General features: G+C 41.2%; 3 protein-coding genes and 2 long non-coding RNA genes across 7 annotated transcripts in view; 1 reads left to right on the top strand and 4 right to left on the bottom strand.

Annotated features, from left to right (window-relative positions):
* Nucleotides 1-6,858, top strand: part of idua (alpha-L-iduronidase) — a 12,510-nt gene extending 5,652 nt beyond the window's left edge. For 2 of the 3 annotated variants that reach the window (XM_029763288.1, XM_029763290.1), the window contains 11 exons: nt 1,404-1,511; nt 1,614-1,709; nt 1,871-2,073; nt 2,267-2,446; nt 2,641-2,857; nt 3,466-3,675; nt 5,613-5,734; nt 5,943-6,068; nt 6,209-6,285; nt 6,360-6,460; nt 6,553-6,858. In XM_029763288.1, coding sequence (XP_029619148.1) covers nt 1,404-1,511; nt 1,614-1,709; nt 1,871-2,073; nt 2,267-2,446; nt 2,641-2,857; nt 3,466-3,675; nt 5,613-5,734; nt 5,943-6,068; nt 6,209-6,285; nt 6,360-6,460; nt 6,553-6,653 — 1,541 coding nt within the window. In that variant the 3' untranslated portion in view covers nt 6,654-6,858. The remainder of the gene's footprint in view (nt 1-1,403; nt 1,512-1,613; nt 1,710-1,870; nt 2,074-2,266; nt 2,447-2,640; nt 2,858-3,465; nt 3,676-5,612; nt 5,735-5,942; nt 6,069-6,208; nt 6,286-6,359; nt 6,461-6,552) is intronic. The other variant, XM_029763289.1, reaches the window with a different exon arrangement.
* Nucleotides 6,859-7,401: 543 nt separating this feature from the next.
* Nucleotides 7,402-9,446, bottom strand: LOC115200325 (purpurin-like). The gene is made up of 6 exons (XM_029763287.1): nt 9,177-9,446; nt 8,882-9,000; nt 8,552-8,688; nt 8,249-8,361; nt 7,924-8,136; nt 7,402-7,625 (listed from the first exon to the last, which is right to left on the bottom strand). Exons 2-6 carry the CDS (start codon nt 8,996-8,998, stop codon nt 7,615-7,617), a joined length of 591 nt encoding a protein of 196 aa, XP_029619147.1. The 5' UTR covers nt 8,999-9,000; nt 9,177-9,446; the 3' UTR covers nt 7,402-7,614.
* A 943-nt stretch (nt 9,447-10,389) lies between these two features.
* LOC115200323 (uncharacterized) lies at nt 10,390-12,262 on the bottom strand. The gene is made up of 4 exons (XR_003879508.1): nt 12,055-12,262; nt 11,425-11,479; nt 10,990-11,088; nt 10,390-10,748 (listed from the first exon to the last, which is right to left on the bottom strand). It is a non-coding gene; the product is annotated as an uncharacterized LOC115200323 (long non-coding RNA).
* Nucleotides 12,263-13,373: 1,111 nt separating this feature from the next.
* On the bottom strand, nt 13,374-16,255 carry LOC115200322 (potassium voltage-gated channel subfamily V member 2). Its single transcript, XM_029763286.1, has 2 exons — nt 14,893-16,255; nt 13,374-14,273 (listed from the first exon to the last, which is right to left on the bottom strand). Exons 1-2 carry the CDS (start codon nt 16,225-16,227, stop codon nt 14,013-14,015), a joined length of 1,596 nt encoding a protein of 531 aa, XP_029619146.1. The 5' UTR covers nt 16,228-16,255; the 3' UTR covers nt 13,374-14,012.
* A 2,080-nt stretch (nt 16,256-18,335) lies between these two features.
* Nucleotides 18,336-20,546, bottom strand: LOC115200321 (uncharacterized). The gene is made up of 3 exons (XR_003879507.1): nt 20,455-20,546; nt 19,990-20,069; nt 18,336-19,834 (listed from the first exon to the last, which is right to left on the bottom strand). It is a non-coding gene; the product is annotated as an uncharacterized LOC115200321 (long non-coding RNA).
* Nucleotides 20,547-23,868: the final 3,322 nt, after the last annotated feature.

The following is a 23,868-nucleotide window of genomic DNA, read 5'->3' as shown; positions in this document are numbered from 1 at the left end:
TCATGTAAGGAAATTGATTTCACATGACAGATATGCATATGTTGGTTTCAGATACACACCCCGACTTTTTCTTTTTTTTAAAGGTATCAGAAAACCAGTCAGTACCACAATTTGCCTCATCCAGAGCGACACATGTCCTTCACAGAGTTGATCAGGCTGTTGATTGTGGCCTGTGAAATGTTTCCCTATTCCTCTTCAATGGCTCTGCGAAGTTGCTAGATATTAGCGGGAACTGGAACACGCTGTCGTACATGTCGATCCAGAGCATCCCAAACCTGCTCAATGGCTTACATGTCTTGTGAGTATGCAGGCCACGGAAGAACTGGGACATTTTCATATTCCAGGAATTGTGTACAGATCCTTGTGACATGGGATTATGCATTATCATGCTGAAACATGAGGTGATGGCAGCAGATGAATGGCACGACAATGGGCCTCAGGATCTCGTCACGGTATCTCTGTCCATTCAAATTGCCATCGATAAAATGCAATTGTGTTTGTTGTCTGTAGCTTATGACAGCCCATACCATAACCCCACCACCACGGGGCACTCTGTTCACAACTTTGACATCTGCTAACTGCCCGCACACACGACGCCATACACGCTGTCTGCCATCTGCCCGGTACAGTTGAAACCGGGATTCATCTGTGAAGAGCACACTTCTCCAGCGTGCCAGCAGCCATCGAAGGTGAGCATTTGCCCACTGAAGTTGGATACGACGCCGAATTGCAGTCATGTCAACACTCTGGTGAGGACGAAGAGCACACAGATGAGCTTCCCTGACAGCTTGTGCAGAAATTCTTCAGTTGTCCGGGTGATGGTCTCAGATGATCCCGCAGGTGAAGAAACTGGATGTGGAAGTCCTGGGCTGGCGTGGTTACAAGTGGTCTGCAGTTGTGAGGCTGGTTGGACGCACTGCCAAATTCTCTAAAATGACGTTAGAGGCGGCATATGGTAGAGAAATTAACATTCAATTCTCTGGCAGCAGATCTGGTGGACGTGCCAGTTGCATGCTCCCTCAACTTGAGACATCTGTGGCCTTGTGTTGTGTGACAAAACTGCACATTTTAGAGTGGCCTTTTATTGTCCCCAGCACAAGATACACCTGTGTAATGACCATGCTGTTTAATCAGTTTCTTGATATGCCGTACCAGGTAGGGGGATGGATTATCTTGGCAAATGAGAAATGCTCACTAACAGGGATGTAAACAAATTTGTGCACAACAGTTGAGAAAAAAACTTTTTGTGTGTATGGAAAATGTCTGGGATCTTTTATTTCAGCTCATGGAACCAACACTTTACATGTTGCATTTATATTTTTGTTCAGTATATGCTTTCTCAGTAGTATTTTTCTCTTTGACTATGGTTCAGAATGAGTTTTTTTTCTACTTGTTTGTTGCAGGTTTTGAATTGATGGGCAGTGTGAACAACTACTTCACCAACTTTGAAGACAAAATGCAGGTGGTGGAGTGGAGAAACCTGGTGCATCTCATTGCAAAGAGGTATATTGGTGGGTATACTGTTCAGTGATAGGGGAACACACAGTAACATATGTAATCTTATGGATCATATAAATGGTATACTCAATAACAGTATTCATCCTGAATTACAGAGAAGTATGGCTTGGGAAGTGTATCTCTGTGGAACTTTGAAACATGGAATGAACCAAACAATCATGACTTTGACAACGTCACTGTGTCTATCCAAGGTATAAAAATAAAAAAAATATTCCGACAGGTGGCATCAGTACTGTACCATCATACTTTCTGTAAGGAATGAAAGAAAGCATAATATAATCTCATCTGATGAATAATAATTTGCATGTAGTCTGTGTCTCAGCACCCACTATTGGTCTGCTTCCACCTCCAGGGTTCCTGAACTACTATGATGCCTGTTCTGAGGGTCTGCGGGCTGCCAGTAGGGCCCTGCGCTTCGGCGGTCCAGGAGACTCCTGCCACACCCCACCACACTCCCCCTACTGCTGGGCCATGCTGCAGCACTGCTACAATGGCACCAACTTCTTCACTGGGGAGACAGGGGTGCGGCTGGACTACATTGCCCTGCACAAAAAGGTGGGCCTGGGACTGTGGTGTGTGTAAACTGCACACCTTCATTACTATGTTTTAACCATTATTCTGTCTGACTCTAGTCTCCTAACAAGAGAACAGTGCCTAATCCTGACAATTGCAGCACTCAGAGTTTCAGGATGAAAACTAGCTTGGGCTTGTGAGACTCAGTTCAAGTTTAGGTTTTGCTTTCTTTCAGGGTGGAGGCTATTCGTTACCCATCATGGAACAGGAGATCCAGACAGTGAGAGAGATCCAGGAGCATTTCCCTCTCTTCCGAACTCTGCCGGTTTACAATGATGAGGCCGATCCATTGGTGGGCTGGTCGAAACCTCTGGCGTGGAGGGCTGATGTGACATATGCAGCCATGGTGGTCAAGGTATGAAATAGTTAACTGACTTATCTGTTGTCTGTCCTGATTGCTGTCTCCTATGTCCACCAGGTTTGGGGTCAATTCCATTTAAATTCCAAACTTTCCTCATTGAAATGCATTGAAATTGGAATTTCAGTATACTGTGCTTATTGAATTGACTGTATTGAAATGGAATTGACCCGAACCCTGCTTTCCACCAGGTGATCTCCCAACACCAGGACCTGCTGTTGTCTGACCAGAACAACACCATCAACTACACCCTGCTAAGCAATGACAATGCCTTCCTCAGCTACCACCCTCATCCGTTCACCCAGCGCACCCTGACGGCCCGCTTCCAAGTCAACAACACCCAGCCCCCCCACGTCCAGCTGCTCAGGAAGCCTGTACTGACCGTCATGGGGCTGCTTGCTCTGCTAGGTGAGGCTTTCTCCTGTACTGACCATCATGGGGCTGCTTGCTCTGCTAGGTGAGGCTTTCTCCTGTACTGACCATCATGGGGCTGCTCGCTCTATTTATTTACTTCACCCTTATTTAACCAGGTAGGCCAGTTGAGAATTGTCCCGTGTGGCTCAGTTGGTAGAGCATGGTGTTTGCAACGCCAGGGTTGTGGGTTCGATTCCCACGTGGGACCAGTACGGGGGGAAAAATTATGAAATGTATGCATTCACTACTGTAAATCGCTCTGGATAAGAGCGTCTGCTAAATGACTAAAATTGAATGTAAATGAGAAGTTTTCATTTACAACTGCGACCTGGCCAAGATAGAGCAAAGCAGTGCGACAAAAACAAAACAGAGTTACACATAAACAAACATACAGTCAATAACACAATAGAACAACAAATTTAATAACAATAAATAAGTACTTATTTTCAAAAGCTGTTGTCTTTTCTTGTAGTGATAAGTGTATAGAACAGTTATTTATTTATTTTTTTCACCAAATTTAGGTGGGACTTAATCTGTCTACCCAGATGTTATAACTTTATGAAATGATGTTTAGTTTTTTTAAATTATTGTTTTGCAAAAAGGAGAGACTCAGGTACTGTCTGAGGTTGTGGAGGTTGGGGGGACCAACAACCGCACTGTGGGGGTCCTTGCCAGCACCCATGACCCCCTCATGTCCTGGACCTCTGACAGCTGGCAGGCCACTGTGCTGATCTACAACAGCGATGACAACAGCACATCTACCACCACTGACCTCATTTGGGTCTCTCTCAAAGGATTCACAGGACAGAAAGGTGGGTGTTGACGAATGTCTCTGAATCAGGACTAAGTTTTACTTCATATGTAGAGTGCATTCAGAAAGAATTCAGACCTCTTCCCTTTTTCCACATTGTTACGTTACAGCCTTATTCTAAAATGGATTAAATAAAAAAAATCCTAAATCTACACACAATACCCCATAATGACAAAGCGAAAACAGATTTTTAGAAGTCTTTGCAAATGTATAAAAAAAATAAACATACCTTAATACTTATGTAAATCAGACACTTTTCTATGAGACTTGAAATTGAGCTTAGGTGCATCCTGTTTCCATTGATCATCCTTGATATTTCTACAACTTGGAGTCCACTTGTGGTAAATTCAATTTATTGAACATGATTTGGAAAGGCACACACCTGTCTATATAAGGTTCCACAAAACAAAGCCATGAGGTCAAAGGAATTGTCCGTAGAGCTCCGAGAAAGGATTGTGTCGGCACAGATCTGGGGAGGTGTACCAAAAAATGTCTGCAGCATGGAAGGTCCCCAAGAACAGTAGCCTCAATCATTCTTAAACGGAAGAAGTTTGGAACCACCAAGACTCTTCCTAGAGCTGGCCGCCCGGTCAAACTGAGCAATCGGAGAAGAAAGGCCTTGGTCAGGGAGGTGAACAAGAATCCAATGGTCACTTTGACAGAGCTCCTCTGTGGAGATGGGAGAACCTTCCAGAAGGACAACCATTTGTGTAGCACTCCACCAATCAGGCTTTATGGTAGAGTGGCCAGACCGAAGCCACTCCTCAGTAAAAGGCACATGACAGCCCGCTTGGAGTTTTCCAAAAGGCACCTAAAGACTCTCAGACCATGAGAAACATGATTCTCTGGTCTGATGAAACCAAGATTGAACTCTTTGGCCTAAATTCCAAGCGCCATGTCTGGAGGAAACCTGGCACCATCCCTACGGTGAAGCATGGTGGTGGCAGCATCATGCTGTAGGGACCTTTTTCAGCGGCAGGGACTGGGAGACTAGTCAGGATCGAGGCAAAGATGAACGGAACAGAGTACAGAGTGATCCTTGATGAAAATCTGCTCCAGAGCACTCAGGACCTCAGACTGGGGGCAAAGGTTTACCTTCCAACAGGACAACAACCCTAAGCACACAGCCAAGACAACGCAGGAGTGGCTTCGGGACAAGTCTCTGAATGTCCTTGAGTGGCCTAGCCAGAGCCCGGACTTTAACCCGATCGAGAAACTCCCAAAATACAGGTGTGCCAAGCTTGTAGCGTCATACCCAAGAAGTCTCAATAATGTAATCGCTGCCAGAGGTGCTTCAGCAAAGTACTGGAGTAAAGGGTCTGAATACTTATGTAAATGTGGTGTTTCAGTTTAATTGTAATAAATGAGCAAACATTTCTAAAAATATTTTACATTTTAGTCATTTAGCAGACGCTCTTATCCAGAGCGACTTACAGTAGTGAATGCATACATTTCATTTCATGCATTTTTTTTTTTTGTACTGGCCCCCCGTGGGAATCGAACCCACAACCCTGGCGTTGCACACACCATGCTGGCATTGCAAACACCATGCTCTACCAACTGAGCTACAGGGAAGAGCTTTTTTAAAACCTTTTGGTTTTATCATTATGGGGTATTGTGTGTGTGTGTGTGTGTGTGTGTGTGTGTGTGTGTGTGTGTGTGTATATTGATACAAAAACTATTTAATACATTTTAGAATAAATGTAAGTAACAAAATGTGGATGAAGTCAAGGAGTTTGAATACTTTCCGAATGCACTGTATGTACTCAACTTTAAATGCTTCTTTGATGTTGCAAACAACATTGCAGTTGGATTAAAATGTATTACTCATTTTACAGTAGGTTGACATACTCAGTTCTGTAAGTATTGGATTTGAACTGTGTTAGATGAGCAAAAGAGTGACTTCAGCAGTTTCATGAATTGCGATTTTGACTTTAGGACTTGTGTATGTGACATATTACCTGGACAACAATGTGACCAACCCATCCCAGCTGTGGCAGAGCATGGGCAGCCCAGACTACCCCACAGCAGAGCAGTTCAGACAGCTGAGGAACATTGAGGTACAAAGAAAAACACCCTCTTCCATGAAAATAACATTTCTCTCAAATAACTAGTCTCACTCAATAAGTAAGCTTGTATTTCAGTCAATCACATCATATATTCCTCTTCGTTTTAAGTGACAGCAATGTATGAACATGGTCAGTTTTTTATGGAATGAACTACAGCCATTGTAGCTGAGCTGAATGGTTTGTGTTGATTTACCCCCAGGATCCTCAGATGGATGGACCTCTGCCCTTCCCTGCTGAAGGCATCCTGACCATGCGGGCCAAGCTCTATGTGCCCTCTGTCCTCCTCATACATGTGTGTGCCCAGCCCAAGGCCACACCAGACCAGGTCAGTGCTACCAGCGGCTTTGATGACAGTATTATCCACACCTTGGTGATTAATTTGTCTATCATTTCTCAGGATGTTATTTTCAAACTGTCCTGTTAAATCATCAATACCCTAACTGTATTTTATTGATCTCCTATAAGGTGAATGGATTGCGATTCATCAGCATCACAAAAAGCCAAGTTATGATTGTGTGGAAAGATCATTGTGTAAATTCCAAGTAAGTACTTTTTTTTTGGGGGGGGGGGGCTCTTCTACTTAGTGGTGAGTTGACATGTTTTATTTTATTTGTAGGTGCATTAAGACGTTTGAGGTGGAGTTCTCCAAAGACCAGGAAGAATTCAAGAGGGTAAACACCCGGGATACCATTTTCACGTCCTATGTATATTCACCAGGTAAGAATGGTTTAGAAAGTTCAAACTTTATTTTGTGATCTTATGCAATAGTTGGCCTGTATTAAGCATTGTGGATTCTCATTTCATTACAGAAAACCTGGAGGTTAGTGGTAGCTATAGAGTACGAGCTGTGGACTACTGGGGAAGAACTGGAGAATATTCACTGACTGAGAAATATTCAGAGGAAAACTAAAAGTGTTTCCTACATGGTACCATGACATTGTACAAAAGCATATTTTTTTGTTGTTACATTTTTACTTTCAGAAAATATAATCAGCATTATTGCTGCTCCAATGTATTGTTGACTTAGTCTGAAATGTTTGTTTACATGGAATAATTTTTCCATACAAATATTTTGTAATTTCACAATCAATAAGTAAAATTATTTATTTGATGTATGTTTTTTTATACCATTTTGAATCTTTTTTTAATGCTCATGAGACAGTGATAACATTAGAATGCTTATGTTTTTCCCCTGGACAATGTACTCACCAAGCCAACTAAGTTTCTTTAAACTGTATTGTTGCCAACACAAACTGATGAATAGTGAATGAGCGAAAATGCAGTGGTGTTAATATTCATATAGGTATTTCTGTGATGTAGCGTCTACCTCCATTGGATTGGTGCAGGCATCATGCTCAAATGTATAATTATTTTTATATACAGTACCAGTCAAATGTTTGGACACCTACTCAATTTTTACATTGTAGAATAATAATGAAGGCAAATTATGAAATAACACATGGAATCATGTAGTAACCAAAAAAGTGTTAAACAAATCAAAAGATTTTAGATTCTTCAAAGTAGCTACATTTAACCTTCGACAGCTTTGCACACTTGGCATTCTCTCAACCAGCTTCACTTGGAATGCTTTTCCATTCAATATATTTTGGTTTGTTTAACATTTTTGGTTACTACATTATTCCATATGTGTTATTTCATAGTTTTGATGTCTTCACTATTATTCTACAATGTAGAAAATAAAGTAGGTGTCTAAACTTTTGACTGGTAATGTACATGAAGGGCATAACAATTTTTATATAAAAAAATCTCTTATGCGATTTCCCTCTTCAGTCATCAGTAAATATCTCTGTCCAAGCCAACACGTTGTAGGGATCCCTTGGCAGGACAACATGTTCCTTCATAGTAGACATTCAGCAAGCTCCTGTTGAGCAGAGAAAAATCAGAAGAGGGTCAACTGGCATGCTAAATTTGTTGGACATCCCAAAAATAAACATTTGCTTTAGTTGTAGAAAGCACATTTATGCTGGTAATAAATATTTGTTGTGTAGGAGATGAGTTAAGTAACTCTGTGAATGTTTGTAAAGGCGGCACTCAGCATTTACAGTAATGCAGACTGATCCTTCCTCTTTGATGGTGTAGTCCGGATTACTGTAAAGCATTTCATAACAATTGTTGATGTAAGGGCTTTATATATAAAATAGGAAAAATGTAACCCATACCAGACTGCAGCACGGGCTCAAATTGTCCGGCCATGCAGATCTCTTCCTGCTTGGCGCGAATGCTCCTCTGGATGGCTGGTGGCAGGCCACGGGGGTTACGGGAGAATATCAGGGAGTAGCCATCCTCACAGCTTCCATCGTCCTTCAGGGTACGGCAGGCATATGTGATGGCATAGTTGTCATAGTCGGTGTCAATCACCCAGTAGTTGTCACCTGAGAGAAGAGGAAAGTATTGTGAGTATCGAGCGCGGCTTACTGGTTGTTATTGCTGCGTCTCTGTGCCTGTAAGTGTATTTGTATATAACGGTATATTCAGAAGTTGTACCTCCGCTGGACAGATAGCTGGCCAGGCCCTGGTAGTTCATGAACATCTTTCCAGGGTTGGCAGAGTCCGGCACAGTGTACTGGGCAGCCATGTCAGCGCACACAACCCAGAATCTGTAAATAGGGGAAAGTATTTCCAATCAACTTATCATAGATACAGTATTCATGTAAAATGGCTTTAAGTTACAAACATGTAGTAGATGTAAGGTTTTCAGTTTGACCCTTATACACAGATTCGGAAAGCCATGTTCAATTTTTAAGACTATTAGTGTTTCATCAGAAATAACCTTCATGCAGCTCTTACCCGAAAAGTGTGACACGTCCCTTGGAGGCGGCGACCATGGAGCCGTCGTCACCGATGGTGTACTCAGCTGAGATGTTGTCCTGGAGGAACAGTCCCTCAGGGTCCTTCTTCTGCAGAGCGTACCACTTCCCTGCGTACTGGAGCACACACAGATAAACTGGTTGAAGAGCCTTGCAGGTAGCCTAGGAAATTATTATTTCCTTCATACTGGAGCAGGAGTGTTGCAACTATTTTTCTAGCTGTGTACTGTGGCACTAGCACATAAAAACAAATAGATGTAGGGCCTTGCAGGACAGCTTGGTCTTCTAGAGGGCTGTTTGTTTTACTCACTCTCTTGGGGTCAAAGTCCTCCTTGACATTGAAGCTGTCCACCACACAGGAGGCAGCCCAACTCTGCTCCAGACCCGCCAGGAGCACCACTACAAGGGCCAGCATATGGAAGTCCATTTCTAGAGAAGAGAGAAATTCCATAAGTATAACTTCATATGTAATAAAAACAAATCAATATTTTGATGAAGCACAATAGCTGTTTCTCTCAATTGGTAACTACATTCTTATAAAAAGCCCATAACATAATATTCGCAGAAACATTTTAACATTCCCATGAAAAGTAGCAAAAACGTACCTTTTCAGGAACAAAGCAAGAGGTTAAGCTTCAATGAAGTTGCAGGTATGCGTTTCTCTTCTGTCGAGGATCCTTATATACCCAAGGCACAGACGAGCTCACTGATTATTTTCACATCTTGGTCCTAAATGGAGGGTTAAATCTTAATCTATTACTAATCCAGTTAACAAAATCCTGCCCATAAACTGTTGCACTCTCCCATACACAATGAAATGGCTTTATGTAATTGGAGCAAGGGTGTATACTAGTCTAAACACAGAGAAAGCACGTCTAGTGAATTAAGTTTACCTTAGCCAAGCCAAAGTACTGTTTACACATGGGCATGGCAACACCAAGGTATTAGATAGTTCTTTAGTGACATGGAAATAAATTACATGCATTTCTTATCAGTTGGTATCACTTTCTTTGAACTCATAAAACATATTCATTGAACAATTATAAATAAAGAGGGATTGGATGTCAAGTTCAGGCAGTTGTAAGAGTAAACAATTATTCAATTGTAAGGATGCACGCTTTATGAAATGAACAGTCCACATGGGCCTTTATGTTCCTGCCCCTGGGTTAAGTAACATGATCTGTTGCACCAGTTTGGTTCTGTAATCCCAGACATAATGTTCTTGGACAGGAGACCGCTGAAGCGCATTACAAGAGGGTTAACGCCAGGTGAAATGGCTGCATAAGTGTCATTTCTGAAAATGATTTCAGTGAGCAAGGCCATACATTGGATCATCCCTTGCTAATTTATACTGTGCACTATAGATAATATACATAGTTGACAAATAAAGCTTTTGTATTTTTCTATTATTAACCACTTCTGTCATTGTTGCTGCTTATATTTAGCCTGGGGACGAGCTTGAATTACTGCGTCTTTGCACCGTTGGCTTTCGGCCATGACAGCACAGTGCCAGGTCAATGGTCTGCTCCACTCCAGTCATTACAGCAGACCACAGTCCTCCTATTTACGTGCATGGCCATGACACAGAACAGTACGATCTTGTTTCATGTAATAATCTAATAATTTTTGTAGCTTCAGTTTTAATGTCTAGAAGATTAGAAAGAACAAATATTAGAGTTGATGGTTGATGAATGACGCTTCATATATATCCATAATAGCATATCCATTACTCAAAAACAAAGCAAGTGTGACAAAAAAAAGTTGACGCAAGTGCAAGGAAAAATCGAGAAAGGATGAAATGAAGATTCAAAGACAGAATAAATATTTACCATTTATTTATCAAGTAGCATGTATGACATTGTCATGAGGGTGTGTAACAAGGGTACAAACATTTAACTTTACTTACAATACTGCATTTGTGATATTACAGTTCTGAATCCAAATAGCAAGCCATTATTTTATATGCCATGTAAATGACTACAAAAAACTATATTTGGTCTCCAGACCAAGTGAGGGTTTATCGGTTAGAGTGCACACGTCAGTAAAATAACTGTGCCGGAGAGTTTTGGACCAAGTATATCCAGGAAAATAAGAGTGGAAAAATACAGGAGCAGTGTGAAGAGCTTCAAAGTAACTTCTCCCAGTGCCAGCTCATTTCAAAATCGATTCTTCACTGGCTGTAGTGAGAGACCAGAAAAAAGTAGATGTCAAGTTTCTATACAGAAACAATTAAGTGTTTAATTACATGAAGCATCTGTTTTACTGCCATATGTTATTATTCAGGCTATTCCTATAGAACATGCAAAATACCTATTGATGGACATATATCTAAGTATGCACATTTGTTTACTTTAAAAGAATAAACATGAGGATAGCAAATTTGCCAGTAATCTCTTAAAAACAAACATGGAAGTTTACCTTCAGCTAGCGCCTTGGCAATTTTCTCTTGTTCTTCACGAACCTTCTTCTCCTCTTCCTCAACCCTTCTTTCCTCTGCAGCAATAGGCTTTAGTTCATCTGAAATTAATTTAGAGGGGAGAGTGTTAAAATCAAAACTTAAAATGGAATTACTTCTGAAAAAAAAAATCAAACACCATATGATGTACCGGTAATCTATTTATGTGAAGAACTATGAAGAATCTGTTATGTTATGTTATTGCAGGTTTTCAACAAGTCAGTGTCTGCATGGCTTCAATGTTAAGGTTGCTAGTTTAGCTAACGTTAGTCTGTTGCCACAGTATAGGACATTTGTACTCTAACGTTAGTATGCCACAACCTGAGGCGTCCATATGGCATGCCGCCTGTCTGCACAGTTAGTCAATGTAAAAGCTGTATTCAAGGTTCACAACTCACCATATCTCCTCTTGCCAAATACTATACCAGCTATCAACGCTGAGTACCTTGCTGTCTGTAATGAGAAACAAATGACGCATATCAGACAGTGTCACTCAGGCAATGAGTGTCACTCAGGCAATGATTTAATGCTAACATTAGACAAATGCTAGCTAATTCACGGCCTTTTTTATTTTACATTTATTTAACTAGGCAATTCGGTTAAGAACAAATTCTTATTTACAATGACGGCCTACCCCGGCCAAATCCCAACGACGAAGGGCCAATTGTGCACCGCCTTATGGGCCTCCCAATCACGGCCAGTTGTGATACAGCCTGGAATCGAACCAGGATAGACCGCTGCGCCACTCGGTAGCCCACAACAACAATCTGCATGCAATGTCAAAGCTATCAGCTGATGCATAACATGCGCAAATTATTGCAGGTTTGGAAGTAACAGCTGTGTTGAAAATGTAGCTCGCTAACGTTATTAATTATTCCACTAGCTAGGTTGTTAGTTAGCCAGCTGTCTGAGATTGGCAGAGATCTTGAACAATGCAGCATTGTGCTGCAAATTAGGAAACAATTCACGTTTTATTTTTAAACCAAACTACTTTCAACAGCATGTTACACAAATGTGTTGCCACAAACCTTAATAAGCGGTGACACTGCCACTGGAGGGACCATTTTGCTGCTGGTTTGTGTAGGTTAGCCTGCTCCGAAAATTTGCACAACAGCAACACCAGAGGTCACTTTACTGATGAAAAGGATTGTGGGAAAATGCCGGCTTCTAATTTTGTTAGTGCTATCTGGAATCCTTGGGATGTCCCTCCCCCTAACCATAACCCTTACCTAACCTTAATCACGGATTAAACCATTGAAAATACCGTAATGAAACCGTCCCAGGGATTCCATATAGCGTTATCAAAGCCACAAAGTCAAAGACCCCGCCTATTTCTACAATGTCTCTTTTTAAAATCCATTTTTTTAACCTAATCCTAACCTCAACCACATTGCTAACTTTATGCCTAATCCTAACTTTACATTAAGACCAAAAACCTCATGTTTGTTGTCATGAATTTTTACGATATGGACATTTTAACTTTGTGGCTGTGATAACTAGTGAAAACCCCTTCACGTTCACTTGTGGTTCATATGTTTTATAAAATTACAAAAAATATCTTTATTTTATCAAACTTTATAATCCTCAATTTCATAACCGAGTATTTACCTAAATGTTCTAGATTATCAAGTGTGACGTATTAAACTCGCCCACCACTTTCTGCTCTATCAACACTAACCACAAGATGCCAGCAGCTGCAAGCTTTTGTGGGTCTTTGCTTCAGACAGGGAGCAGGCTAATTGGGCAGGATCAGACAGATTAATAGAGTATGGGATCTACTCCTGCTGTAGTGAATGTATTTGCTGCTACAGAAAGCTTCTCATCATGGTAAGGTGTTCATACATTCCAAACCATACATGCCAAGCCTATTTTAATGATTCAAAACATACCCTCTCTCACAATCAGTAGGTAAACTATGTTGTTTTGTTTTTCCATCTGGGATTTGGCCTCAATCTTGCTCGGCATGACACATGAATGACAACAATTTACAACAACCCCTCTCTTCCTTTAGTTATTATGCCCCCGCCTCTGGAATAGCCTGCCAGAGAACCTGTGGCAGGGGAGCTGAAACTGTGGACATCTTTAAAAGAGATCTTAAAGCACATATTTGTTGTTTTGGTTTTCCTTAGGATGCTTTTTAGTTGTTCAGTTTGTGTCATTCTTTTGATTTAGTTTTGTTGTGTAGAAAATATTTCAGCTTTTGTTTTTATTGTTTTTTATTTGTTTTTTCCCCCCTGTAAAGCCTGTAAATCACATTGCATTGCAAAATGTACACATAATTGCTTTATTAGTGAGTGACCATGTTTGTCTTTGCAGCAGTAATATAATGGCACATACAAAAATCATGTAGCATTATTTCTCTTTATTGAACATACGTACAAGAAAGGATTGCAAAATCAAATCTCAATAAAGCTCTATGTTATTCAAATGTTGAAAAAGCACAAATTAAAACAAAAAAGCAGCATGTGACATAAAGGACATTAAGCAAAGTAGAAAGTGTTTCAATCATTAAATGCATAAAAATATATAAAAAAGGAGCAATAGAATCAACTTGACCTGACAGGGCAAGTTGCTCCATAGCTGTGAAGCTCTTTATGACAATGCACTGTCTATATGGTATTGTTAACAGGCCTACCCTTTGGGGGAGAAGCACTCTCATTAGGTAATATGTGTGAAGTGCAGGGGTAGAAATGGAGAAAGAAAATCACTCCTGGAACCCTCCAATGTAAAATCTATGAATTCAATGTGAAATGCAAAACGTTACATTGCAAAATGTTTTCACGCCCAGAACCCCCTTCCCCCAGACTCCCTCCCATTTCCACCCCTGGAGAAGCATATCTGATGGGTAAGACAAGAGGGTGCATGGGTTTTCAGCAGTTTCAAAGTTAACATTACTTTATTCAACCCGATACTATATATGTTGCCAATGTAAGGAAGATCAGGCAGATATTGTGTCTTACAAAGTCCTAAACAGTTAGCTGTAGCATCATGTAGTGTGTCCAACTCCACAACAAAGTGAGATCTTCATTGCTGTCCTTTTGGCAAACCTAATTTTCCCCCGGTTCTTCATGTTTGCGGTATACTCGTGGGATTTCAGTTTGGCGTAGTAGTCTGAGAACTTGTTGAAGAGGATGGAGATGGGCAGTCCGTTCAATATGATTCCAAACGAAATACAGAAGAAAGCAAAGAGACGCCCTAGGATGGTCTCTGGATACATGTCTCCATAGCCCACGGTGGAGATGCTCACCTGGAGGGCAGAAATTGCAAGAGTTATGGAACTTGAACCCCTTTCACAGTGAAAATGTAAAAGTGTTATCTGTCCCACTTCAGTCACAACTTAAGAAATTCCTATCATACCCTTTCAGAGAGAGATATACAGGGCCTAAAAGTGGCCTGACTTTATGTCCAGAGTGTTGATCAAAATTAAACACATACGGCATGCTTCATGTGGACAGGCATAGACATGGACAGATACACATATTCTAATGGAGATGCGCTGACCTAAAGTCCACCCTGTAATAGCATTATAGTATTAAGACATTATCCAGGAACCATATAAACCATCCATTTAAGTAATGTCAGGCCATGCAGTTCATATGAAAAGGTTACTGGTACTTAGATCAGTGTTTAAGCTTATCATTCAGATAGTGGCCACTGACAGCCATTGTGCAGTAGGTAGTATTATGAGGGGACTACAGAGCGAGCCATAGACCGGACACACTACAGACCTGAAGCCAGACCTGAGCCTCCCTGCATCACCGCTGGAAGATCACCAGAAACATAGCTGAATATAAAGCTACAGAGAATGAAAGTTAGATAGACTTTTTTTTAACTCCTAATGGCCTATTGTGAACTAATATACTTACAGCAGCCCACCACCATGCATGGGGGATGCTTGTGAAGTTGGTTTGGGGCACGTCATGCTCCACAGTGTAGACCATGGCAGAGAAGGCGAAGATTCCCATGGCGATGAAGAGGAAGAGGCAGCCCACCTGCTGGTAGCACTGGCGGAGTGTGAAGCCAAACGCCCTCAGTCCGGTGGAGTGGCGCGCCAGCTTCAAGATACGAAATATACGCATCAGCCGCATGATCCGCAACACCTGGCCCAGCTTCCCCACCTGCCCAACTGTCCTCATGTCGTGTTCGTGCTTCACGTAGTCATTGTTTTCAAAGCACTCCAAAGCCAGCTGCAGGTACTGAGGTAGAATAGCGATCAGGTCCACCGTGTTGAGCATGCTCCTGGCGAAGGTCTGGAGGTCAGGTGTGGACACCAGCCTGAGCAGATACTCCATGGTGAAAAAGGCAATGCAAAGAGACTCCACAAATTCACAGTAGGTCTTCCCGCTCAATTGGCCAGAGGGAGTCTTGTACTGCATATCCTCTACTGTGTTGAGTGTCATGGCCACCAGGGATACCAGGACAAACAGGCTGGAGACCAAGGCCATGAGCTTGGCAGGGACAGAGGAGAAAGGTTTTTCCATTAGGTTCCAGATCACTCTGCGGTTATGGCCCATAAACATGTCCTGAAACAGCTCCTCATTCTCCTCGATCTCCACCTCGGCCTCCAGCTCTCTCTGGATGTTCAGCTGCTCATTTATTTCATCCTGTCGCTCCTCAAAGGAAATCCGGCAGCAGCGATGGGTGTTCTTGATCCTCACGCCCCAGTAGTTGATCTCCTCCAGAAAGTTTCTGGGACACAACTCGTCTTTTATCCACAGCACCCCAGTTCTGTAGAAGGTGAAGATGTTGTTGAAAATCTCTGGGTCCCTGTCGAAGAAGTACTCATTTTTCTTGACTTGGTAATCGTCACACAGGTCCAGTTTCTTGTTGTGGTCTGTATAGGTGGCAAGCCGCCCTATCCTAGTTTTGGGGTACCTGGCCGCCAACCGGTAAGCTATCTGATAGGACTTCCCCCCAACATTGATGTTGAGATTGTAATTCTTGGTGGGTGAAGCCAGCCTTGAAAGAAGAGCCAAAGGCTTCTCATCTTCCTCATCCTCATACTCAGAGTAGATGTCATAAATGTCCTTGCTCAGTTCCTGCATGGAATTCCACTCTTTTATACAGCTGTCCTTGGTGAATGGAAGGGTGCTGTCTTCTGAGGGTCTTCTAAGTTCAGCACTAGGCCCAGTGACTTTGTAGTTAGGGAAGAGGCTCTGCCTCCTGTTCCAAAGGTTGAGCATCCTCCCGGTGCTTCCCATGTCGTTGCCTTCCGTGGGCTATACAGCAGACGGCAGATTCAAATCTGGGAGCATTACTGTTCTACTTTAATACCCCCCTCTGATTAAGCGCATGCAGAGGATGTTAGCATGATGCATTGTGTGCCACGGCCCCATCAATGATGCTGACAGAGGATCCATGTGCTTACAGAACATTTACATACCATTATCCCCTCCCGAGCTCCTCTGGCCCTGTGTGTAATGTAAGTGCTTTAATGTGTTTGGACCCCAGGTAGAGTAGCTGCTGCCTTGGCAGCAGCTAATGGGGATCCCTAATAAATACAAATACGTCTGTCAGTGAACACACTTCATCAACTCACTTCCTTAGAGTCTGTAAACAAGTCTGTATACGGTATGTGTCATCAAACTGAGTATACGAAGACAAACTGATACATGAACTCTCCCCTTCATGAATTCATCAATAGGTTTGCTATAGTGTTGTTTTGGGCAGAGTAGGGACTGCCGTTACCTCAACTGCATCCATGTCGACTGATACTGCTGAGCACATGCGTTCATGAACGCTGGCCAAGCACTGCTCCAATTGAGTAATCTAGGTGTAGGCTAATCCATTGTCTAGGTGATAGTTTCCTTAGGTTTAGGGGACAGATTAAGAATTTGAATGAATGACTCTCCAACGAGGGGATTTTTGTATTCTCTTGTGATACAATACATTCATTTTGGTTTTCACATAATTCCAGAAAATAGTCTGAATGTTATTGTTAATTGTTTATTGCCAGATTGTAATGACACAGAGACCCCTGTGCTGCAGGAGAACAAAGAGGTTGTGGGGGTGTTTAAACAGGATAAGGACTTTAAGACGTTAACATGCTTCCTGTCAGAGTGGACAACAGGTGTCTCTGGTCTCTCTTAGCCTATTAAAATCAAGGCCACAAGCTCACTTTGACAAGATATTAAATGACATTAATTACATTACAACTACACATGGAGAACAATTATATACAATAACACTGACAAGAAGACTGATAGTGATGGTGATCGTAGAGAAGATATTAATTCTATAAAATAACTCAACAGCCATTTTATTGTCTGACATAACTTGGCTTGGAAAAGGAATCCTCTTATAGGATATCAGATTATTGACTTGCTGATTAAAAGGTCTACACACAGATCCAGTCAAACACTTGTACTGGGCCAGTTTCAATATAATGTATTTCCTTTTTTCTCCTCTGTTTCCATACCAGTCTATTGGTTAAAGCAATTAAGGACTTAAGCTGAACTTGTTATAGCCTTGATGTTTGAATAGAGCTGCCAGGCTCTGGAGAACTATGTTAGTGTTTCACAAAAAAAACATGTTTATATGAACTAGTGCACTGAGGGTCAGGGACGGGTCAATCTAAATTGAAATTTGACCTCATCCCTAGGAGCAAGCATTTGTTTATTTTATTTTCACTACAATGTTTTTGTATTTAAGTGAAGAACATGCAGAAATAGTGTTTGTTGTTGACTAGACAGACCTGGTCATTACAGTAATTAGACACACATCAATACTTATTAGGGTGTAGTACTCAGTCACAAGCAGTATCATACCATAGGATTACGTGGATTTCAATAGGACCTCCAAATGGATTGTAAAGAGTGTTTAATCTATGTACAGTAAATTCAAATTATGAATATTATACATCTTCACAGGTACTTGAATAAGAGGCTTTGAAATGTCAATCAACATTTTATAAATGTTAATGAATACAATTCCCAATGAAGACAACAACAACTTATTTATTTCAGTTGGGAGTTTTGAAAAATAGTGCCTAATAAGTGCTACAAAATAGAGGTAATTTCTGACCAGGCTATTAATGTTAGTATGGTGTTCTGTCCACATTATCAGATGAGTATGAATTTTACACCGCAAGTGGTTTTAAGCGGCTCAAGAGCTTAACATTCGCAATGCATCAGATTACAGACTGTTATCATCTCAGGACAGGGGGCTAAACTGGTTGCAGGTTATCATCTATACAACGTGGCAGATGCATTTAGCTACCTTCTGCTGCCTTTTGTATGGTAGGCTGACCATTAAGGGTCCAGCTTGGTCTATGGTTCCTATACGTTCCATGTAGGAATATGAAAAAGTACAACTTTAAAATGTTTATTTGGGGTCCAAGTAGTGAAGCTATTTGAAAAATATTTGTCTGTGTCTGTGTCACAAGTAAATGATCAATGTGTGTTGTGCGGTGGCAAACATACTTCATGCCATGAGCTTTGGTATCTCTCAACAAAAGTGTCTCTGTAATACCAGAAAAAAACAACAACACCCACTTGTTCACTCACTGCATTGCATTCATACCAGAAGTTAAACGCCATCTGCTCCAGGGTCTCTGTGTCTTTCTGGGTCAGACATTCAATTGTATACAAGACAAACTTTACAGTACAAAATTAAACCAGGAATGTATCATCATTCATTCATTCAATGATAACTGAGGACACAATGGGAGTCACAAAGAATGCCCAACAGCTGGCATTATCTGTAAATCGCCTGTAATAAGTTTTGCAGTATAATCAAAAGCCCCAAAATATCCTGCAGCACACGAAAAGGTACTCTTTCTGACTTCCGTCCTTTTTCTAAATGTTTAAAGAGCATTTATTTACAGACGGTGGATCCTCTTTTGCAAATAGACTAAAATGTTGTTGACAGTGTTAATGCAATCTGTGTCACCTTTCAAAATAAATCAGACAAAAGATAAAAGATGGGAAAAAATACATGTGAGACTGACTCATGGAAGACACTGAGCAATATAAAGTACAGTACATCTACATATTTATCACTTATATAGTGCAAAATATTATAGTGATTCATTTTCATGAGCATTTCAGCCAGTTGCAGCACAGGCGCCCCTCCAGCTCACTATGTGGCTGCAACGTGCTCATATGTTCATAAAGACAAATGAAGAAAAAAAAGCCAGCTTTTATGTCTGACTTTAATCAAAGATATAATAACTTCCTCTCTGCTTTAAATGTTATCACCTCTAGCAGGAACTGGCTGAGCTTGAGGTCTTGTTATGTATACTACAGTAAAACAACCTGGCACACCAGCTATGTCATCAGTGGTTCCCAATGGAACTGACTGCTGGGGAGTTAGGCTTAGTATTGGGGAGACTGGTGGAGGTGTTGGCTGCTCCATAATGGGTATGGGGTATGGGCCCGGAGGAGGCGTTGTGCCCACATAGAAAGTTTGAATTGTGGCTGTGTCAGTGATTGATGGCAGAGCCGTTGTGACCATAGACCGTATATGGGTTGTGGCATTATCAGAAGTCAGACTGGGAGAATCAGTCACTGCAACGATGACTGGATGCTGTGAGGTAGCCTCAGTTTCTGTCCCATTTAGTACATCTGCTGATGAGGCATCAGTTTGAAGTGCGGTTTGTGAAGCAATTAAAGCATCATCAACTTCTGAGGCTGTTTCAGAGGCTATAGCTTCGCTGTCTGGTGGGTCTGTCTCCTCCTGAGTGTCTGGTATTGCGGTCTCAGTGCCAGCGACCATTGGCTGACCATTCTCTGAGGAAGACTTGCTGGACTCAGACGATTCCAGGCTGTCAGCCATCATGCTTCTGAATTGGAATCCATGTAGACTGACCTGGTTTCACAAATATAAATACTATTTCAGTGTAGAAACATAGAATAGGACACTTTTGACACAGTCTCTATTCACTGACTTTGTTATTGTGCACATTATAATAATTACAGATATATCAGAATAAAGATGATGGATAACAGCAGGGGCACTCTTACTGGTTTTGAAGATGCTACTGTTGCCACAAATAAAATATAAAAGGCGGTCCTCAAAATCTCAATTTCTTTCCCCTTCATTTCTGAAAGAGTAAAATAAATGTCACTGTTTTTAACATAGTAAACTTGACAAACAATGTTGAGTACCAAAGGTTTATTGAATACATTAGAATTGAACATAATTCACTCTATAGGGCCATGTGTTTTGAACTATCATGTCTCATGACCTAGATTTTAACTGTTATTTTAAGCCAGGAATTAGAATTACACCAAAAATTAAAGCAATTATCTGAGGGTGGAGCTAGACCATCTGACATAAAAAGAAAAGGAGACAGGTTGTTGAAAAAGCTTTAAATAAAGGTTCAAATCCAGGTCATGTGATATGATTGTCCAAAACACAGGACCATTTGACCATTCAACACGATATGGCAAAGACTAGTAGAAAATCCATTTTATTCTAAGCATTACCTTGATTAGGTTGAGTACCCTCTTGTCTTCAGCATAAAAAGGAAGGGGTATACAGTCCCAGTGAATACACATGAAAAGTTCCTGCTCCTGCTGTATATCCAGTGCTAATAAGAACACTATAGAATCAACTGGGATGTATGAATGAACAATACACACTGTAGGAATGGGGTATGCTTATATGCATGATTTGGTGCGTGGAATAAACCAAGTGTCACTCCATGATAATTCATGACATTTTCTGACACATTTACATGGCAATACTGGTATATACTTTAGTCTTGTCTATATTTAAAGAATAGAAACTTCAACATTAAATCCCCCAAAGTGTTAAATGAGAGAGTAACGGAAATAACAGACAGATGAACCAATGTAATTTGAAGAAAAAACTATAAGCCCGGTAAACAACTACTAAAACAGAATTTTAGACCCAGGGCAATATTCTGTGAAGACTTTACAGTAGTCATTAAATGAAGAATGATTTTTTAATTATATCATTCCACCAAATCGAAGGAACACCCTCATTCCTCAGGAACCAAATTCATTTGAGTAAACACAGAAAAACAAATAGACCAATACACATTTTTCCTGAAGCAGAGAAGCTACAATCACGCTGCACATTAAAATGCCATTATCTAATATTCATGAAATAATTAAATGGTTGTATTTCTTCCCAAAATGTGCACAGATACGCTGTAACATCGCAACACGCAAGTTTTATTAACTTATTGCATATAATTGTTTTACATCCAATGGTAAACAGAAATATGCATTAAGTATAAAAAGACCCAACGATTGACAGTATGGATTGTTATATAATAATCAGCATTATACATTAATTTAGTTTAATCTCCAGCTACTTTCAATACAAAACACAAACACATAAACCTGTTATTATTCTAATCAATATGCCTTCATTGAGGCTCTATCTCCTCGAGTTGTGTGAGGATCTGTGGGGTGAACTGGGGAAAACTACTTTGAATCTTGGCAGCCTATTTTCTATGTCCGATGTTTTCTCCTATGATGGGAATAAAAACACCAGGGTAAATGAGGATGGGAGGAGGAACAGAGTCAGGTCGTAGGGGAGGAGACGACATGTTAACCCCACTGTTGCCCATCCCAGTGGCCACCTCAGATGGGAATACAAAGATGGGTCCAGGAAGTCCCTCTGCTGCCTCCACCCTCGTGTTTGTGCTCTGTCCTGAAGGAAGTACAAATATGGGTTACAGGGCGGGATGGGGGCCAATCTGTCTGGTTGGCCACTGGGGGCAGAGGGCAGAATGAATACTCTGGGCTGCTCCTTATCAGAGGCTGTGAAAACATAGACTGGAGGGATTCTGTTTCCTTGTATGGGCACACGGGGGAGGCCTCCACTTTGGTCTGTGTCCCCGCGTGTAGAGTCTGAGGGTTGGGTGCAAGGGGCCAGGGCTGGCGGAGGGAAGGGCAGAGGGCCACATAAGTGATCACAGTTTCCACTAAGAAAACAGGAAGGATATACAATACCTGTGATAGGGGGGACAGCGCCTTTGAAAGGAGGGACAGAGGTATTAGGGGGATTAATGGGCCTGTATGGGTCCTCGTCTGGGGGTGGTGGTGTGGGTCGGAGCAGTGGAGGAGGGACAGGTTTGGGGGTGCGGTGAGGGGGATATAGAGGGTCCTCAAAGTAAAAGGTGGGAGTGAAGGAGTCATAGTCCTTGTCCCTCTGATCCAAGGGTCTTGACAGGGGATATCTGAGCAAATGGCTAACTGGATGATGTTTTCTGCTGCTCTTAGCCATATCATCTTTATAAGAGACATAAAATGCTATTTGAATTATGGTAAAGAGCACCAAATTTGTTGATATGACGATATCAGCAGTTTACTGCCTCGTGATTTTAAATGTGAAGAAATGGTCACTTACTGGGAAACTGAAGGAGACTCAACTTAAGCACATGAAAAAAATTAAACATCCTTCTGTAAAAATAGAAAAAGGGAACACTGGAGTTTACGGCCTATAGAAATACATCAACAAAAGTATCAAATGAACCACAAAGTCATCTGTATAATTGAAGATATAATAATTAAATCAGAACGGAGGGTTATCTAGAAGAAAGTCAACATTTAAGGTCAAGAAATTACTATCAAGATTCAGTTGCGACAGACAGACAGAACAGACAGACAGACAGACAGAGCGGATGGTTATGTCCTGTGTTAGTTGTTTGTCAGAGTTTTTTATTTTATTTTTTTAAGTAGTTTGTAATATTCTGTTTCATATGCTCCCAGGGGGGAAGGGGAAGGCACCTAAAGAGTGCTTAGGCAAGAGACTTGCGGGCATACATAACCCGTAGTATTAATATGCACACTAGGTAAGACCTGGGCGGACCAACCCCTGTATTTTGGTTAGCGCACCAGGTGGTGGTAGGTTAGGTAAGTAGTGGGTAGGCAGGTAAGGTAGGAGAGGGGGCTTAGACATTTACTTTGGTTCCGTTCAGACCCTTTTCTCCAAATTTACCGTGTGAGGAATCAAATTCCCTGTAAATGGTAAATTCACTGCCTTTGTCATCCTTACTCGCACCTACAATCCCATACCTTTTTCACTTCACGGGGAGTTAAGTTGTAGCAGGGTGTTGCGTTCCCTCTTCCTAGGGGCGTGCGTAACAACAGCATTTAATCAAATAGCAAGATTACACCTAGATAGCAACATAGTATTTTGCCATAGGAATGTTTAATATCAGATAAACATGTGGTTGCTAAATCCAGATACATAACAGTAGTAACAGAAGCTTCTCTATAGGCACGTTAAATAGAAACTAAGGTGGTCTGATACACATGCCCTTTCAGGCCATGCAACAAAACAGTGATTCACCAGACCACCACGTAGCTCAAGGCTACATATCAAATTTGTGTTAATTGATTTTGGAATCGTAAAAGCCATTGCCTTGTATAATTAAACAAATATTGTATTTTCATTATACAATGTGGTCAGAACCAAATGTAAGATGTGATGCGTGTTTTACATTTTTCATTAACTAAAGGTCTGAAATCTGGAAAGTCACTCCATGAGGATGATGCTTGTAAGTACGTGTTCATATATATATATATATATATATATATATATATATATATATATACATATACACACACACACACACACACATTTCCATATTGACATAGCATCTCTGTTTCACTGACACTAAAACGTCTCCATGCAAAGTTGTGTTTTTTTGCATGCCTCCTTTCATTGTGGTTGTGCCACCCTACTCCACTTGAAAGATTAGTGGAATCTGTGTGGGTAGCTGGACAGGTAGGATGACTGACAGTGAGGGTGAACAGGTGGTCACGGGTCAGGTGACAGAGAAATGGATGAGACTGAGGCAGGAATTCCTTTAACCATAAAGTGGTATATTTACTGAGTAGTCTGTGCTGCATAACAAAGGA

Source organism: Salmo trutta, chromosome 9 (genome assembly GCF_901001165.1).
Source record: "Salmo trutta chromosome 9, fSalTru1.1, whole genome shotgun sequence".
NCBI lineage: Eukaryota > Metazoa > Chordata > Actinopteri > Salmoniformes > Salmonidae > Salmo > Salmo trutta.
Note: the sequence above shows the minus strand (reverse complement) of the source record. Positions and strands in the feature narration are given on the sequence as shown.